The sequence below is a fragment of the Poecilia mexicana genome, unplaced genomic scaffold (assembly GCF_051168715.1).
Source record: "Poecilia mexicana isolate PSO_F unplaced genomic scaffold, ASM5116871v1 scaffold_8, whole genome shotgun sequence".
In the NCBI taxonomy this organism is placed as follows: domain Eukaryota; kingdom Metazoa; phylum Chordata; class Actinopteri; order Cyprinodontiformes; family Poeciliidae; genus Poecilia; species Poecilia mexicana.
The window spans coordinates 3,536,181-3,555,639 of record NW_028263377.1 but is presented as its reverse complement, the minus strand read 5'-3'; the positions used below and the strand labels follow the sequence as shown (position 1 = coordinate 3,555,639).

The following is a 19,459-nucleotide window of genomic DNA, read 5'->3' as shown; positions in this document are numbered from 1 at the left end:
CGTGCTGCCTGCCTTGGACTGTGTGCTATTTTTCACCATTAAATACATCATCATCACCATAACCTGGGTCTCAGCGTTCTCTCCTCACCACCAACACCCCCACTTCCTGACAGTTAGGTCCAAATCTGAAGCATTTCAACTAAATGACACCGACAGCAAGTTCTACCAAACCTTAGTCGGCTTCCTTTTTCACCTGTCAACTGTTGAACCTAGACACGCATAAATAACACTAGGTCTACAGGTCCTTCTCAAAAAATTTGCATATTGTGATAAAGTTCATAATTTTCCATAATGTAATGATAAAAATTAAACTGTCATATATTTTAGATTCATTGCACACCAACTGAAATATTTCAGGTCTTTTATTGTTTTAATACTGATAATTTTGGCATACAGCTCATGAAAATCCCTGTCTCAAAAAATTAGCATATTTCATCCAACCAATAAAAGAAATGTGTTTTAATACCAAAAAAGTCAACCTTCAAATAATCGTGTTCAGTTATGCACTCAATACTTGGTCAGGAATCCTTTTGCAGCCTTCAATGCAGTGTGGCATGGAGGCAATCAACCTGTGGGACTGCTGAGGTGTTATGGAGCCCAGGATGCTCCGATAGCGGCTTTAAGCTCATCCAGAGTTTTGGGTCTTGCGTCTCTCAACTTTCTCTTCACAATATCCCACAGATTCTCTCTGGGGTTCAGGTCAGGAGAGTTGGCAGTTGACAAGTACTGAAATTTTATTTAACTTATTTCTTTTTAATAAAGACATTGACAGACAAACTGAACCGCATTCAATTGACCATGGATAAGAAACTGTTCCACCAGTACACACTTTGTGTATTCTTTGGATTAAGAAATAAGTCAGCTGCACATATTAATAAAAAAAGAAAAGAAAAGTAGAAGATCCAAAAAGATGTCTTGGTTATGTTAGATAGTGCAGAATCACTGGGACTGCTTAACGTAGCATTGTAGCCATTTAACTGCTCAACATAAGCACAAGTGTTATTATTCCACTTGAAGTAAAAATAGTAAAACTATTAAATTAACTACAATTTCTCTTATTACCTAGAAAATACACTAGATGTGCAGAAACATAAGTGAAAAAGAAACACACTGTGGAAGTAATTACAGCTCTAGTAAGCCCTTTTAGAAAATACAAAGGCACAAACAAATTAACTATTTTAAAAAAAGAATCAACAAGATAAAACACTGCCCATTTGGAAACATGAAAGCACAAGAACAAATTGTAAGGTGTCTCTTTGTGACTTATGAGCAAACTATATATATATGACTATTATCAGTCACTACTGAAGTCGTCGTCAAAGGTAACGCTCTCTGCTCCTGACAAAGTCTGTAGATCGGGGTGTCCAAAGTCAGTCCTAGTGGCCCGGCATCCTGCATGTCTTATTCTCTCCCTGGTGGTAGAAACAACCTTTTCGGCTTGTCAATGTTCTTCTTAGGCCATCTAACGAGCCATCATTTGATGCAGGTGTGTTAAACCAGGGAGAGAACTAAAATATGCAGGATGCCGGGCCACTAGGACCCACTTTTGGGCTCCCCAGCTGTAGATGCCTGCAGCTTCATCTGTTGGTGCTGCAGCTCTCTGAGGATGATGCTCTGGAGACCTCTTGGACCTTCGTCAGTTAGGTCACAGGACAAACCTTTAAAGTTGAACATAAATAAAAATCCAAAATTTAGATGCTTTTACTTTCGGTATGATTATGCGTTACTTAAAAACATACTTTTAAATTTACCTCCCGATAACAGGTGGGAAACTCCTTTAGAGTGTCTTCATAGGATGACAGAGATTTCCAACGATGGTCCATCAACAAAGATCCTCTTTTCCTCTTCCAGTCTCTTTACCATCATGATGTCATCGATTGCCCTTGTTCTTGTGTGAAGACTGAGAGTCTGAAATGCATTTATGAAAAGGACAAATCAACTCATTAAAAGTTTAAATTTGTAAGTTGAGGTCAACACATGGAGTATCTAGTCATATTATCTGTCAGGTATGATGACAGTATAAAACATATTAGTGGATGTTTACTTACCACTGTGTGATTGTTGCCATGGCAATGTTGTGTCACCGGACAGGATCTCTTCCAAAGACAGAACTTCTGTGTCTGTATCAGTCTTCAAGTGACCAACATCTTCTAAAGCTAAGATGTTTTCTCCTTTCTGATCTAACGATGAGCCTTGGCACAAGCTTTGTCCATCTGTATCTGCACAAACATACACAAACAACATCAACTGTGTCAAAGATGTTTATGCAGTATGTACCAGCAAGGTTATACAATGCCTGGTCAGTGTTCCTTACCTTACATTCATGGGCTTTGCCATGGAAAATTGAGAGAAATGGCTTCATTTTAAGCAGGTGTTGGAGCTTATGAGAGCTTTTTGTTAGTTTTCAAAATATGGCCAGTACTTGCATGTTACATCCATGGAAAAAAGTCATTGTCTGTTGGCCAGCCTTTGTTGAAAGAACAAAGCTTATGCAAATATCTCATACTATCTCGAAGAGCACTAAGCAGCACTCCATGTCTACACACCGCTAGCTCCAAGCCTCCTCACCCAGTTTGCTGCTGGATCTGTGAGAGATCTCCCTGGCTGCCCACCACAAAATCTAGAATGCATACAATTCAGTCAGGCAAGCTGTTATTACAGGCTAAAAGGTTACTGTTATTATACATTTACAATCTGCAGTCTTACATTTTTGGTTGATTAGTGTATACAGTCCACAAATGTTCCTATGTTTTCATCCTTGGCAATGAAAAGGTCCTGAAATATAGCCTGTTCCTCCAATCTGAAAAACAAAGCAATAAAATATACTTCATGAGGTGTTACAGTCCAAAGGTAGTGAACATCACTAACATATACAAAGAATTGTTATATTTCACACATTTTACAATACCTTGCTGCATTCTTTAAATGGTAATACTTGCAATTTCCATCCACTGAAACTGAAAGCACATCTGGGGTACAAGCTTGACACTTGAAGGGATCCTTCCTTAACATCTTATCCAACTCATATATTATGGCTTCCCGCTCAAAAATCATTTCAGGAAGCTCTCAGCCAAGATCTTAACTATGATTTAAAATGAGAGATAAAAAAAGAAAACATAAAATAGGACATAGGTGTCCAAATACCAGGCATCAAGAATAGGTTAGGTGTCTTTCAAGTTCTAGGTGTGTCTCTGGCACAAAACATCTCACTCAATTAATGTTGATGTTACCAGGACTTCATATGATCTGAATGCAGAATGAATGAGGTGGCACCTCAGCCATTTGATTCAAGTGTGTTTAACCAGTTACACCAAAATGTTGAATAGCATAACCACTCAAGAATAGAGTCAGACGGCCCTTCTGGGATATGTACGTCAAAGTACTCACACAGCCAAAGTTGACAGTTATTTAAGATCTACGGGCGGGGTGAGGGGGGGGTTAAATGCATACATTTAACAGTTTAACGCAAGGTTAAACTGTTACACAGTTTAACCTTGCGTCATGCCTTACAGACAACACACAGGGCAAACTTGACCAGCCTACAATGACGACCAGCTTGTCAGGCAAAAAGTCTTTATAAATCCCATCATGACTCTTTCTGTAATCAAACGAACAGTTTCACTACATTTTGAAGTAACATTTCTGAGTGTATCGTTGACCTTGATCTTATTTGGCTACAGACAAATACGGTTGTCATCTTATTGAAAACCTTATTACCCCCCACCTCCCACAACGTGCTGATAGTGTTCCTTTCTTCTCTTAATCAGTCTGCCGTACGATGGCTGCGTTCCATTTCAGATTCCCGCCGATCAGCCGTACAAGAATTTCTAGAACCAACTATGCGGAGCTGGGATGCTTATAAAAAGTCTATCTATCTATCTGTCACAAATGCCATACACAATTTTAAACACACAAAATATACATTTGCATTTATATATCTATATAGATATATCTATACATAGATATATCTATATATAGATATACCTGTCCTGATATATATCTAGATATATCTATATATAGATATATCTATATAAATAGATATATCTATATATAGATATACCTGTCCTGATATATATCTACAGATATATCTATATATAGATATATCTATATAAATAGATATATCTATATATAGATATATCTATATAAATAGATATATCTATATATAGATATACCTGTCCTGATATATATCTACAGATATATCTATATATAGATATATCTATATAAATAGATATATCTATATATAGATATACCTGTCCTGATATATATCTACAGATATATATATATAAATGCAAATGTATATTTTGTGTGTTCTTCAAAATTGTGTATGGCATTTGTGACATAGGTTTATTAAAATGTATTGTTCTAATACAGTCAGTTGATCTGGACATTGCAATGTATTTTTATCATGCTCTTCATCAATAACTTCACTTAAAGTTGCTGTGTTTAAAAATAAGTACTGCATTTGAAAGCAATTTTATTATAACATTTTACAAATACAGTCTTGATTCACAAAATCCATGACACAAAAAAGATATTAAAATAATAGCTTTTTGAGTTAAAAAAACCACTTCCAATTAGTTATATTGACATCAAGTTGTGCTTATTTTGTTATGTATTTTTATAGACTTTACTTTGTACATCCACATCAACATTATAAACACTCAAAAAGAAGTGTGTACAATACCATGTTTAAAGTTTTTAAGACTTTAGGTCATATTTACTGAACAAAATCTACAAACAATTCTGTTCTAAATTTCAAGACTTAATACAGGCACAATACCTGCCTGATGCAGTGACTCAATCAGCCTCACTTTGTCTTTAACAGAACTTGACAAAAATGTGTCAGTAAACAGCCCAACATAAGCTTACATATATTACAACCATAACATTCATTTCAGTGAATGGCCGAAAACAATATTACACAGAGAACTTCGTAAAATGGTCAAACTGCAGTAAAAACAAAGAAAATAAATTAATACTTTGTAATACAAAAAAGAAAAAGTAACATCATGGAAGGACTTGTTCGCTGTCTGAAGGAAGTGGCACTTGGTGGACAGCAACATGAGAGGATTTACTTGCAGGTTCCCAGGTATCATCCCAGATTTTTCCGCTAGAAAAGAACAACAACAAAATAAGGATGTGGATTTTTTGTGCTATAAGGTTCACAAATCTCTCTTTCTAAGATGTATACCTGACTTTAAGAGGGGGTGATGTAGCCAAAATATTTTCTATGCCGACATCCACCCAAATGCCAGCTAGTACTTACATCCTGTTTTGTCCTAAATATACAATATTATCTTGACTTAAGTGTTAAATGATAAACTGACTGCAGTCATTTTTACCACTACACAAACAATGAAAATCTCTCATAGTGCTTCAGTTTCTTAGAAAAGTCTAAAAATCAAAACAGAAAAAAAGTGACAGTTTCAGATTAAATGTGTGGCTTATATTAATTATAAAAGGCACAGTGTTAAATAATAAGTGTTGAATCACCTTTAAAAAGTCCAAACATCAAAATCAGCATTCCTTTGCTGATAAGCGGCCTAATTTCGGTATTTGGAGTTCTATCTCTATATTTCTATGTTTCTGTGCAAATGCTGACTTTTAGTATGAATTTGTTTCACCCAAAGATGTTGTCACTTATGTGCTATAAGTGTTACTGATTCCTGTTGTAATGCCCGTTTTTGTCCTCATAAAAAAATAAAGACAAATATAAAGAAAGAAAAGGAGTCTGGTAGGTCAGTAATTAAAGCCACAGAGTTTATAAGTAAACAACTGTGCTTATTTTTTGCAGACCACTGCCTCCCTTATCACCCCTCGCCCCATCTACTCATCTCCACACGTGGCAATGTCTCTCAGTGTATCTTGGCATGTTTGACTGGGGTGGGGATGTACTGTCACAGGGTGGATTAGTTAAACTTTTAGACTTACCGCATTAGTTCTACGCCCAGGGATTGATTTTGGGTACTACATTTCCACCAACCTAAATAACAAGAAAAGGAAAAAAACAATTTTAAAAACAAAAGAAGAAATGAAGTCAAAGCGTGTACACTTGAAAACTGAAAACTAGTGTGGTGACTGTCATATTTTATAATCCTTCTAAACTTTACTCTTCTTTACATGGATTTACACATTTTCTCAAATTAGTTTGACATTAACTTTAATCACTTTACAATGGCCACATAAATGGAAACTAAGCCCAAAACAAGTTGTCTTTGCTTATAAACAGTCTATATAGTTTTTCTGTTTCTGTGAGAATTTTGACATTTTAGGGCTGGACTCCTTAAGTCGCGAGTTCAGTTTTCTTCTCGGTTCGATTCTCGGCCTGAGGTCTTTCTGCATGGAGTTTGCATGTTCTCCCTCTGCATGGTGGGTTCTTTCCGGGTTCTCCGGCTTCCTCCCACAGTCCAGAAACATGACTGTCAGGTTAATTGGTTTCTCTAAATTCTCCCTAGGTGTGAGTGTGTGTGTGTGCATGGTTGTGTGTTCTGTCTGTTTCTGTGTTGGCCTGCGACAGACTGGCAACCTGTCCTGGGTGTACCCTAGCAACACTCCCGACCACAATAGGGACAAGGGTGTAAGAAAATGGATGAATGTAAAGAAAACAAAACTTACGCCACCCTGACTTAAGGAGACGGCATGGTCAGCAGGTGACATGAATGCAGATGTGGCTGATCTACGGGCGGGGGTGGGGGAAGGAGAGATGACGGAGCGGGAGGAGAGGCAGTTGGAGAGATGCTTCTGGGTCTTTTCTTCTTCTGAAAAGACTGAGAGGATGGGACAACAGGATGAGAAACAGGAACCAAATCAAGCACTATCACAGTCTCTTCCTGGTTCTCTGGTATCATCATTGGATGCTCCTCAGCTATGGTCTCTGTCTGTTCAAAGATCAGGTTCTCAGCTCTTTACTTCTCTTCATCTGGCTTGCAACAGCAATAAATAACAGACAGGAGAAAAGAAATGTGCCTGTACTGACGCAAGTTCATTTTTAATTCAAGTAAATGACCTATAGCTGCAATCAGTGTATTCAGACAGGGTTCAGAACTTTAAAGATCATCACAGCCTAGGGGCACTGATGTTTTGAGCAACCCTCCAATATTACAAAGTGGCAACAACAAGCATGACTATAAACATTATTATGTGACTTTATCACGGCTAATTAAACGTATTAAGCACAGGTACAGTGTACAGGAACAATTAGCCTCCAACAGGCTAATTTAGCTAGCGTCCACCGTATATTTTCCGGCAAAAAAAATGTTACAAACGTGTCTTCAACCATTCGCATCACAGTCCTACTGCCATTAAGTCCTAAAAAAACCATCAGTAATTTAATAACGTAACACTTTGGAGTTATTTTTGGTTTTAGAGTACAAAAACATTTTGACAGATGCAGATTTCTACTCACCGGAGTGTAAGAGTCGCATATGATGACGTCAGCTTATTCTTCTTCTTGGGTTTTTGTGGGATCCGTCCTTATTTTTATTTCAATCGAACATATTAAAAGGTTTACAGAACAGTTTGCATGCAATCACAAACGAAAACACATCTTAATTTTTCTTAAATTTATTTGGTGTAAATCATTGATATCATACTCAAAAATAGTTTTTTTTATTTTTATTTTTTTATTTTTTTTTTAAGGCTTTTAAATCAAGCTAACAACAAGCACAACAAAACTCCTCCGGTTTTATATTTTACGGAGTTATTTTTAAATACCGAATTTGTAGTAAATATTCTTAATATCCTGTTCAAACTAGCACATAAATTGTAAATAAAGGTTTTAAAAAAAATAGAATAGACACGTCATGTTATTCGTTCCTAAGTCGTCAGTATCGGACGCTTAGGGAACGGTACAGCATTCAATGAGAACCCTTCGCGTCACATATTGACGCCAAGGGGATACCCTTGGCGTCAATATGTGACGCCGAGGGTACCTGCCCAAGCGTCAATATGTGACGAGTTGGGAGTGAGAATGTGTTGCAACACATTCTTGCCCAAGCGTCAATATGTGACGAGTTGGGAGTGAGAATGTGTTGAAATAAGTCTGCTTGAATCCTCACTATTTGATACAAAAGCACAAATCTTTGTAAACCAATGTGTTTAAATTAGTCTACTGTGTTTAAATGAAAAAGAATCATTTATTTACTCTGTTGGTGTTATAATCAGTTGGAGCAGATATTCAGGCAGATGACATGTAGGGCAGCAGAGTAAACACGGCCAGCTGCGGCTCAGGTTACCATTTCATCACTGTTTCTCTTATGGATGAACTCAGATTGCTGACATTCCCCTTCGGTGTCTGCATGTGTTTATGTGAAGCTGCTAACATTGCAAGAAGCCTCTGTCATATTCTATTCACGGCCATCTTGGCACCGTTCCACAAACATGCCTTTAATCATTGGCTCAAACACGGAACTAACAAGTGTGATTGGCTAAGACTCATTGACTGTGTCACTGCTTGATTTCTAATCACGATAACTTTACACCAGCCTGATCAATTCTATTACAGTCTTTTATAATCTAAAGTTGTAAACGTCTGTTCAGCAGCAGGTTGTGTTTTCAGGATCTCTGTCCAGAATTTGTTGAGAATCAGATTTGATTCTCTGGCTATGCTAAATGCAACAAATTCTCTTCCTTTCCATTTGAAATGAATACCTTTCAAATTGTGAGGAAGACGTTGGAGAAACTCAGCCACAAGGAGCCGTCATGCTACCATAAAAATAAGTTTGTCTATGAACCAGAGGAGGCCAGAGACGGAAATAGAAGAGATATTCATGACGACTGCCATTTCTCAGTTATAAAGCTCTTATTACATCAACTTATTTAGTCAGGTTTGAAATTAAGTTTTCTCTCATCCAAGAAGTATTTTTATATTAGCAAAAATATACAAGACCACATCTGAAAGATTTATTTTTTTTTTAAATACATTTTTGCTCTTGGTTATATTTAAAAATTTGGTAACACTTTATTTGAAGGGGGGTGAATAAGGCTGTCACGACACTGTCATAAACATGACATAACACCTGTCATGAACATGAATAAGCCTTCATGAATATTTATGACTGTTGTCATAAAGTGTCATTCAGCAAATAATGACACTTTTAATACAAAGTTGACATTATTCAAAATGTCTTTGTTATGACATCTTGACATTAACCAAGAAATCATTACTGATATAAATTTGTTATAAAAGAATTACTGATTGCACTTTAAAAATTTATTAAAGGTAAAGTTTAAACAGTAATGATTTCTTAGTTTCTATGAAGGCTTATTCATGTTCATGACAGGTGTTATGTCATGTTTATGACAGTGTCATGTCAGTTTTATTCAACCCCCTTCAAATAAAGTGTTACCAAAAATTTTATATCATTCATCCAATATCAGATACAGATAACCTGAGAATAAAATACTATGTTTTTAAATGGGGATTTTATTCATTTGAGCAGCACTTTGGAGCGACTGAGCATCACACCAGGATGTTTTTACCAGGGGGAGCAAATGAAGAAACACCCAGGGAACAGGTAGTGATCAGTGGAACATACCTGATGATTGTTAAGAGCAGAAGCTCTGAGAGTTTTCAAATCTATCTTGAATATATCTTTAAAAACTGCTCAGATATGTAGACATTAACTGTGTGACTCTGCATGTTTGTGTACTGTGATTAGGAAGCAATTTGTAATGTATTTTCTGATCTGTTTTATAATTGCATTGCATCCATTTTTGTAATCTATCAAGGGACAGCAGATGTGAATTATATTTTGCTATAATTTGGTACAGGTGACTTTTATGTTTGAGGTGTACAATGTTCCTTTCTAAATAAGGTTTATTACCACTAATATAAAAATAAAAAGCCCAGAAAAGCACCAAGCGTCTAGTACCAGGGATCAGTCAGTTTGTTCCTTGAAAAGCCAGTCAGCCGCATCGTAACCAGCAGTGTCATTCCTGGTAGCAATGACCTGTGGGGGAAAAAAACTGCACTAAACTGTGTTTACTTGCACAGCTGGCCCCAACATCCACCTGCATCGCTGCATACAATATCTGCAACAGGGATTTTAACAGGAACTGATGATGTGCAGGTGTGCCACAGCTCACTTTGATCAGAGCTGCAGGACCAGCCTCACTGTTCCCCACCAGAGCGCCCTCTGGTGGGGAACTGTGAGGACTGAACCCCACACAGACTCATCACCTTGACTCCTAACCAAAACATGACATAAAATTAAAACTGAACATAAAAATCACAGTAAAACTTGAATATAAAACAATACATATATCCACTGTATGACAAATGAATGGGAAAAAAAGCTGCTGAAACTCATCTGGATTTATGTGAAGAAGTAACTGTAGTGTTTATATTATGAATTAACAGGTTTTGTGAAAAGTATATTTCAGTACCACTCACCACACCATGGTTTGCTTACTGACTGAACTGTAGAAGAACCTGTGATGTTCACAGGTTTATCAGTCAGGATGTTTGTGATGAAAACTCAAAGATGAGACAAGCAAAAGGCACCAAGCAGGCTGAGCAAAGTGAAGAAAATCTTTACTGCACAGATGTGAAAAAGTCACAAAGTCAGAAGTAGAGGATTAGCATCGGGAGTTAAACAGGAGAATATGCTGCAGAAAATGGTTAGAATGGTCAGATTGTGTTCAGCAGACCTGTTTGATCAGAGCAGACGTGTTTTTATGATTCTGAAAGATTGTTAGTTCAGCCAAGTCCAAACATGGTTTTATTTTTACTCAACAGAAATCCTCTGTTGAGTAAAATCCAGACTCCACATCATTTACATTAGTCCAAGCCTATAGATGAGTTTTGGAGTGAATGTGAATTGAACCAAAACTGTAGTCAATCCTCTGACTTAGCAGCCTGGGTACAGAACTAAAATACATCGTCTATGACTGATGAATATATAATTTATTAAATGTTACAACATTTTCTGTTAAGTTTTCAGTTTTGCAAAGGTGACAAATGTTGGTGTTCACCTCACTGGAGGTCAGTCTAACTGTGATCTTTACCTCATCTACTCAAAGCTCAGTGTTTATGGTCCCATGATGTCATCCTCAGTTTTTTACTTTCCTGTATCATGAAAAGAATACATTCCAAAGTTTTTAATAGATGTAGGTTAAAATGTAATCCTCCGTGAGATCCAGGAAAGTTTACAATTTGGGTTTGAAATGAGGTAAAATAAGTGGCTTAAAACGTGAAATCCCTCAAATACAGTGATTACTTTTAGATTATGGGACATAATCTCCTGTTTGGTCAGGAAGCGGCCCAGCCTGTGTGTTCCGCTGTGTCAGAATGTACTGGAATTCTGATGTTTGTCTGGTCATATCACTGAAATGGAGGAAACAGGAGACTGACCTCAGATTTCTGGAACAAAGAAATGAAAAATGGAATTTGAAAGCCATACTAAGAGCTGGAGTCTGTTGCCCAAGGAGGGAGCAGCAGTGTGAAAAGAAAAAAAAATGGTAGGGGGAGGGATCCGGAGTGGGACGGGCAACAACACACACATCTGGAAAACATTGAGGAGAAAGAGAGAGAGAAAGAGTGGAAGAAGGTGGGAGGGACAAAGTTGTAAGTCTGTGAGAAGAAAGGCATTAAACATACTGTGAACCTTCTAGCATCTAATTATGTTTAAATTCCAAGTCTGCAGAAAAATAGGTTAACTAGTAAAAACAGGCAGACTGTGTTTACCCAGGAAGGAGGAAAAGAGGAGCAAGAAAAGCTGACTGAGGCGCCTGGCCGGTTCAGAAACCAGATCCAGGACGTTTGTCAAGCTAACAAAGCGTCAAAGAGTTCGGCTTTAAGAGGAGAGGGACAAGAAGCAAGAGAAGACAAAGTCATCTTCAGGTAAAGACGAACTCCAGGTTTCACTTTACAAATAAAAATACTTCTAAACTAAGGATTTTGAATAGCTACTTTATTATGTAATAACATGGTTTATTAACATGTACTGTTTCATCTTTGCTTCTTACATTAATTAATGAGATCTGAGTCCCGATCAAGTCAAACACTGAATGTTCGGTCTAATATTGGGGGCTTCCACAGCCTGGACCCCTGAGGGCGGGTGAGGGCCTCTGCTGGGGTCTCTGACCAACACGGCAGCTGGTGGTCAGGTGGAGGCCGAGGTGGGGTCACCACGCAGACACTCTGTCACAGTGAATAGGACCTCTGAGCTTTAGAGTTGTTGTTGTAGAGTCCCTGAAGCTGGATGGTAATGACCACATGGAGGTCAGGAGTTCTTGTTTTGCAGCTCAACATAAAATAAGCAGACAATTATATGAGGTTGTATGATAATCTGTTGTAATGATAAAATCTCAACCAGGTTTATAGTGCCTTGCAAAAGTATTCACACCCATTCTTCACCTTACAACCACAAATGTAAAGCATTCTGTTGATATTTTAAATATCTGTGACATGGAAGGAAAATGATACACTGTTTGCCATTTAGTTAAAAAAAAACAATATGTGTCTTAACCCCACTTCATCTAAAGCCCACACTTTGAAGAACCACAGTTGGCTGCAAATAAATCCAGTGGATCCAGAAACCTCTACCAGATTTGCACATATTTAATTATTTGCTAGTAAGATCAAACCTGAAAGGAGAGCATCTGTTAGTGTCTGACTTTGACTGGACCGCTGTAACCCATGAGCAAGCCTTGATCTAAATGGTTCCACTGCATCTGGAGGTTTAGGGAGCTGCACCTCCGACAGCTTTGCTTCCAGGATTGTCCTGTCTCTATCTCACTCTGACCAACAGCATCCCACAACATTATGCTGCCAACACCATGCTTCATTGTGGGAAGGATGCCTTCAGAGTGAAGTGCAGGGTTAGATTTCCTACTGTCTCCTATGAAGGACTTGTGGACTGTCCACACTGGACATCTTTTAACAATTGATTGGTTCGTGTAACTGTTCCATAATCAATAGATTTTAGAAGGCGTTACATGGACTCCTGTCAGCATATTTGTGCTCCAATTGCACTGAGAAATGTTGACTCTTATACTTTTCACTCACATGATTTTGCTTGGACCTAATTGTACATGAAGGCTTTCATTCATTCTGCTTCATGAATTTTATTACAAGAAACTTTCAGATTGTGTGACTTACACTACTGCTTTCAGAAGATTCCTGCTCCTACCTCAGCTTTTGATTTCTGCTGCTCAGAGTCACAATGTGCCTCTCAGCCATTTCATTGATTACTGATCACCTGTCCAGTCAGTCAGGTTGAATGTTTGTGTCCTGGTAGGTCAGCAGCTGATCCATCCTGTCTCCATGTCCAGATGAAGGACTGGTCAGGCTCTGGACTGTTGCTGTAGAACCTAACTATGCTCCTGTCAATTGATTTTATTTTACTGTTGTAGCTTTTCATTGATTTTATGTGTTTTGTATGGAAAGCACCTATTATTATGATTATTATTATTATTATTATTATTATTATTATTATTATTATTATTATTATTATTATTATTATTATTATTATTATTATATAAGTTATGGTTCAGTAATGGTTCAATAATGCTGTCTAGCAAACCTCAGAGGCCAGAGAATAAATTAAAAACCGGTGAGCTCTGCCTATAGTCAGGTGAAGACAGAAAGTGAATACATTGGAGTTTATTTTGTGCATCAGAAGAAACAGAACTGAATACTGAATGCTCAACTCACTTTTCAGACTCCTATTTCCCCCACAAAAAAGGGAAAACCATGGTTTAACATGATAGAAAATAAAATGCTCAAATGACGTTTAAAAGAAGGATTGGATTAAGACACCAGCTGAAAGTTGGCTCTGTTGTATTTCTCAGGTCAGGAATACTGCAGTCAGTTTTCTTGGTTCTGTTTGGAATCATAGCTACTTATCACTGCTGCCATTTTGAATTTTCCTGTTCATGACTCAGATTTGACTCCTCAAGGATACGCTATGCTTCATCAGCTATGCTACAGTTATAGTGTGCAGCTCCAACCCCTGACCCTAAGGGTTTTTAAAGTAAAGGGCTTTACTTTGTGGAGAAATGATCGGAGGAAGATCCTGTGAGTGCGAGAAGACATGGGAAATGCCTTCAGCAGTATAATTAGGGCTATTGAGCTGGGGAGGGAGCTTCCTTCCTGTCAGCAGTTAGACTTCCTGAGTAGGGTGGCTGGAAGGACAATTCAGATTGGGCTTGGAGTGGAAACGTGCTTATGCACACAAACACCTAATTACATATATTTATACTCAGTGATTAAAGTTTAATGATGATTTTAAAATGTGTGTTTTCTGTTAAAACATGCTCTGGTCATGGATAAATGTGAGAGGAGTTTAAAAAGACTTGTTCAACATAAAATGAGTGGACATGAACTCAAAAGAAAACCTTCTCTATAATATAAGATATATTCTGTTCCAAAATGTATTTTGTGATTTCAGGCTATTATAATAATCAAAAAGATAACTGTTTTTTTTATTATTTCTAAATTGGAAAACAAGAGTTGTTACCACTCAAGACACATATGTCAGTGTTTTCAGCTGTGATCATCCATACAGTGAAAGAAAATCATGAGGGATTTTAAATCTTTCCACAGCCTGGAAAGGCTGTTGATCTTTCATAAGATCAACAAGTTCAATCATATCCAACTTCCCTTCCTTCACTGAGCTCAGTTCAATTCATTCAATTCAACAAAATACATTACAGTCACATTTACATTCAAACCCAAATACAGAAAAAATAAAGTTATTGAGTTAATCCAGCGATTCCATTTAAAGAACAATGTCTGAGTAAAGCAGCAGCCAATCCTGCTGCTTTGACGGATGCATTTCCCATGTGAGTCTGGAAGCAAAGTGAACGCATTCCCTAAAGGAGAGACATTGTGTGTTATTATTCATCTTGATATATTTTTTTATCTTAATTATCATCCTGACTCTACAAATGATTTATTTAAAATTATGCAGAAACAGAAGTGCATGTACCCTGCAGTGAAGCTGTTGGTCTTAGCTGTGATCTGTCCGTCTGTCTTGCAGGATGTCTGTGTCTCAGCGGTGCCTCTGCTGCGTTAAATACTTGATGTTTGTCTTCAATCTTATCTTCTGGGTCAGTATTTTCACCAATCAGTCACAAGCTGCTAATCTTATTTTCATATGTTCTAATTTTCTAAGCAAAATTGTAAAAAAAATAAGTAAATAATAAAACACTAACAATAATAACAGTGCCACCTCTCTGAAATACAGGATAATTAGTAATTTCTGTTTCCTTTGGTATTGATCCTGCTTTGACTTTACCCTTTGACCTTTGACCTTTGCCTTTAAGCTGGGAGGATGTGGCTTGTTCGGCGTCGGGATCTGGCTGTCCTTCACGCAGGCAGAGTTTTCCTCTCTGCCCTTGTCCTTCCCATCACTCTCAGCTGCCAATCTGCTGCTGGTTGCTGGTGGCATCACCATGGTAACAGGATTCCTGGGTTGCCTCGGGGCTCTAAAGGAGCAGCGCTGTCTTTTGTGCACTGTAAGAATACTACATAAAAAAAAAAAAAAAAAAATAACTTTAAAAAAATGTTTTTTCAGGGAAGATTTTGAGCATTTACATAACTATGGCGATACTATAGAGAAAGAGAACACCGTGCTGTAAAGGACGGCTTTAAATTCAGAGTCTAACCTTTGACTCAAACGTGCTCTTCTCTGTTTTGCAGTTCTTTGTGATCCTGTTGATTCTGGTCCTGACAGAGATTACCGTGGTTCTGGTTTTATACTACCTCCATGACCAGGTGAGCCTCCAATCTACATCAAGAGAGCAAAAACAAACCCAAACAGGAGAAGAAAATATGTCTGCTCAGGTTTCATGACAAAGTTTAAGGGGTGGGAATACTGCTGGAAGGTCCTGCATGTCGTCACATGTTGTCCTTGTGTCAATGAAGCTACATCTGTTCTGCTAATCTAACTCTCAGTTCTATCAGTGAGTTAACTGATCAGGAATATTAACATAATGTAACAGTAACATGAGGAAGCTGAGGCGTGAGTCAAACCGGTGAATTATTGTCTCAATAAGTATGTATTCTTCTGTCTTTTCTCAGGTGGAGTCACATGCCAAGGGGGACTTAAAGAACGGCATGAAGAAATATAATTCAGAACAAGAACTTAAAAAATCCTGGGACAACGTGCAGAAGATGGTACGCATGAACTCTCCCATGATTCTCTCAGACCTACGCCCCTGCTACGCTTTTCAGAATATCAGATATCAGACATAGCTCTCCAACTTCAACGCTTTAAAAAATGTAATGAAAAATAAGCAGAACCCCCCTGCCAAACAGAAGTTATGTAAAGTTGCAGAGAGGACTCATGCTCTTCTCTGTGTGCAGTTCAAATGCTGTGGCGTCAACAACTCCACAGACTGGCATGAAGTGCTGAACGGAACGCTGCCCTCATCCTGCTGCCCCGGCGCTGACAGAGACCAGTGCATTGGATGGAGTGAGGTTGGTCTGTGGCTCAGTTCTGTCAGGAACATTTGGAGCACCAAACATTTCCCAAACACATGTCTGGGTTGGTTCTCTGTCATGGAAGCTAAATGTGCTCCAGATGCAAGAATTTGTTTGTGCCCCACAAGTATTTGCTGACAGTAACCACACAGGAAAACCCTTTTGCTGAGACTACACTTATTTACTGTTGAACCAGGATTGCCTACATTTCACTAGAGCCCAGAGTGAGGTGGGGGTCGCTGGAGGGGGTGGAGGGTGACTGGGAAGAGTCAGTGACAATAAAGTGGGAGGAACAGATTTAAGCCAGAAAAGACTCTCATTTCACACAGGAGAGGAAATAAAAGTCGGCCGCAGTTTGGCTACACCTATATTTAAAGCTGCAGTATGTAACTTGTATAAAAAACATGTTTTTTACATATTTATTCAAACTGTCACCATTTGTGACAGTATGGTATGAGACAGCTAATCTGTGAAAAGATTGATCTCCTCCATCTCCTCCCTGTGCTGCTATTGCCGTCTGAAGGAATGCACAAACCAAAAACAACCAATCAGAGTCAGGAGGGGGGTCTTAGAGCTGGCAATCATTCCCATGTACTAGCTAGGAACTCAATCTTTTCACAGATTATCACAATGTCCTGATAAAATCAACAAATATGTAAAAAAAAATTATATATGTAAATATATATATATATATATATGTAAATATATATACAAAAGTTACATACTACAACTTTAAAGATGTTCACAAATTCACCACATGTAGAGACGAGGAATCTCCTGGTGAACTGAGACCCCGGTCACAAGCAGCGCTGAACCTTTCTGTGGTCTACATTTCAGGTAGGCTTCATGCAGCAGTGATTAGACTAGAATGTTTTCCTGTTTAGGAAAATGATCAAAGATGCACATGAACCTTTTGCTGTTTGGGGAACGCATTATTACCATTCCACCCAGAAAAACTGCCCTGAATTTGAAAAGCAGTTTCTAAGACCAGTTCCTCTTGTTCATGCATGTGCTGATGTCAGTCTTCTACCTGTGATCCACTCCTTTTATCTGCTGTGTCACTCATCAGCCTCCTCCACATGTTCTGTGTGAATGTTTGCAACAGGGGTGCTTTGCGAAGGCCAAAAACTGGCTGAGTGGCAACATCAGGCCTGTCCTGGTGTTTGGAGTGTGCATCGGTGTTGTACAGGTACTTTATCTCTATGTCCTCATCATTTGAACAACTCAGTTGAAATTAACTGTTCAGATGCAGCGCTGCTCTCTGACCATGTGACTCATCCTCTCAACAGATTTTGGCCCTGGTGTTCTCCATGCAGATGTACTGCCAAATTCTCTACGCAGAGAAGAACCTGGACTAACAGCAGCCTGGGTCTGGCTCACATGGGCCTGAGCTGAATCGTCTAAAAGGAGGAACTGCAGCAGCTGCAGGGGGCGCTGTGCTGCTGAAGGAGGAGAAATGGATGGATTTGAAATGCTCTAAGGTGACAGGGTCCCAGTGATTCCAATGCAACTTTTTTTCTGTTAATGTGTGTGTTTGTGACATATTAAGGACGTACGTTGCTTCAAAAATCACTTTGTCGTTTTTAACTTCATTCAATTGAACACATATACTGGTATGTAACTTTATGTTTTCCAGCAAATAAAACAATATAAGAATTTGATTAGTTAACATGATTAATTGTATACATTATCATTTTCAAAATGCTGCCTAATAGTTACCTTTGATTGCCGTTTTACATTCTTTTTCCTGTGTGTAAGCTCCACTAAATTAAGTTTCTGTCATTATGGCACTGTGGATGCAGCTTTATGCTGGTGTAGTTCACCATCCAGTTTGTATATTGCAGATTCATAGAGCAGCTGGAGGGAAAACCCACTTCCTTTTAAATCTTCTGCTGATTGTGTGGTGTTTGGTGCAGCCTCAGCTGGCTCATCCTCCTGATCCTGTGCTGTACTTAAGAACTGCATTACTGAACAGAAGGAGTTGTCTAAGTGTTGATTTTATCTGTGGAAATGTGACAGAAAAACCCCACTGCAGTTTTCCATTTGAACAACAGTTCAACTCTCCAGTTAGAATCAAAAACAGGCAAAAATAAAGTTATCTCATGAGTATTTAGGTATAGACTGGTTAATGTTTAATTCATCACAATTAACTGAACTACAATGTCATTGTGCAGTGTGATCTGATTCTTTACAGGTTGAGCAACACTCAATCTCACACTACAAGCTGTTTCTGTAAGGTTCAAACTGAAATAGGATGATTGTAAGTTTTGTATCTGTTCACATTGTATCGGCCAGACTCCAGAAGTTACAGTATATTCCTGACTAATAAAACAAGATTAAGATTATTTAGCACAAAATGACCTTTTCATTTCAATGAAGTGATACTGAGGTTGTTCATTAAAAGCAAATCAGTCTGAGTAACTTGTGAACATTTGGTTTCTTATGTTGTACAACTACAATCAGTCTGTCTGAATGACATAATGTATAAGAAGAATTTGTCTTCAGATGTTTAAATTGACGGACAAGGGAATGTTTTTTATAGAAATTACTTTTTTGTTGTAGAAATTGTTTCTGTATGATTTATTTCTTGTTGTTTGAGTATAAAAAGTCAAAGAACCTGGAAACAAATAAATGGAGTAAAAGCTGTTATATCATCATCATAAAGTAAAACCTATACAGCTGTCTCTGTCCATTATTAAAAATCATCAAGTCTTTACACTCCCTTGCTACTTTATTAGGTACACCTATTCACAGAACTCAAGCAGCAAATCACATAGCAACAACTCCATGTGGCAAAGATGACTTGCGGAAGAATAAACTTAGCAAAAAAAAATGAGGAAGAAAAGCTGTTCCAGTGACTTTGAACTGTTGATACAAAGAAACATTTTGACCAGTTTCAGAAACGGTTCATCATTTTCTCACATCCTCATTTCTCTGCCTCTCCTGCCACCAAGAAACAGGAGAATCAATACCAGCTGCAACAGTTCTGAAGGCAAAAAGATGTTCAACCCAAGACTAGCGAGGTAGACC

At 38.0% G+C, this 19,459-nt stretch overlaps 1 protein-coding gene and 2 long non-coding RNA genes across 4 annotated transcripts; 1 reads left to right on the top strand and 2 right to left on the bottom strand.

Moving 5' to 3' along the window:
* Positions 1–1,567: 1,567 nt before the first annotated feature.
* LOC148157894 (uncharacterized) lies at positions 1,568–3,369 on the bottom strand. The gene is made up of 7 exons (XR_015764007.1): positions 2,909–3,369; positions 2,707–2,800; positions 2,569–2,620; positions 2,315–2,467; positions 2,049–2,219; positions 1,752–1,908; positions 1,568–1,658 (listed from the first exon to the last, which is right to left on the bottom strand). It is a non-coding gene; the product is annotated as an uncharacterized LOC148157894 (long non-coding RNA).
* A 1,065-nt stretch (positions 3,370–4,434) lies between these two features.
* On the bottom strand, positions 4,435–8,007 carry LOC148157893 (uncharacterized). Of its 2 annotated transcripts, XR_015764062.1 has the most exons (4): positions 7,406–8,007; positions 6,616–6,767; positions 5,932–5,983; positions 4,435–5,110 (listed from the first exon to the last, which is right to left on the bottom strand). It is a non-coding gene; the product is annotated as an uncharacterized LOC148157893 (long non-coding RNA). The 2 variants fall into 2 exon arrangements; XR_015764061.1 differs by having other exon boundaries at positions 6,616–8,005.
* Positions 8,008–11,341: 3,334 nt separating this feature from the next.
* tspan4b (tetraspanin 4b) lies at positions 11,342–19,105 on the top strand. The gene is made up of 8 exons (XM_015012570.2): positions 11,342–11,842; positions 14,985–15,054; positions 15,271–15,462; positions 15,647–15,721; positions 16,028–16,123; positions 16,313–16,426; positions 17,535–17,618; positions 17,719–19,105. Exons 2-8 carry the CDS (start codon positions 14,986–14,988, stop codon positions 17,785–17,787), a joined length of 699 nt encoding a protein of 232 aa, XP_014868056.1. The 5' UTR covers positions 11,342–11,842; position 14,985; the 3' UTR covers positions 17,788–19,105.
* The last annotated feature ends 354 nt before the right edge of the window (positions 19,106–19,459 follow it).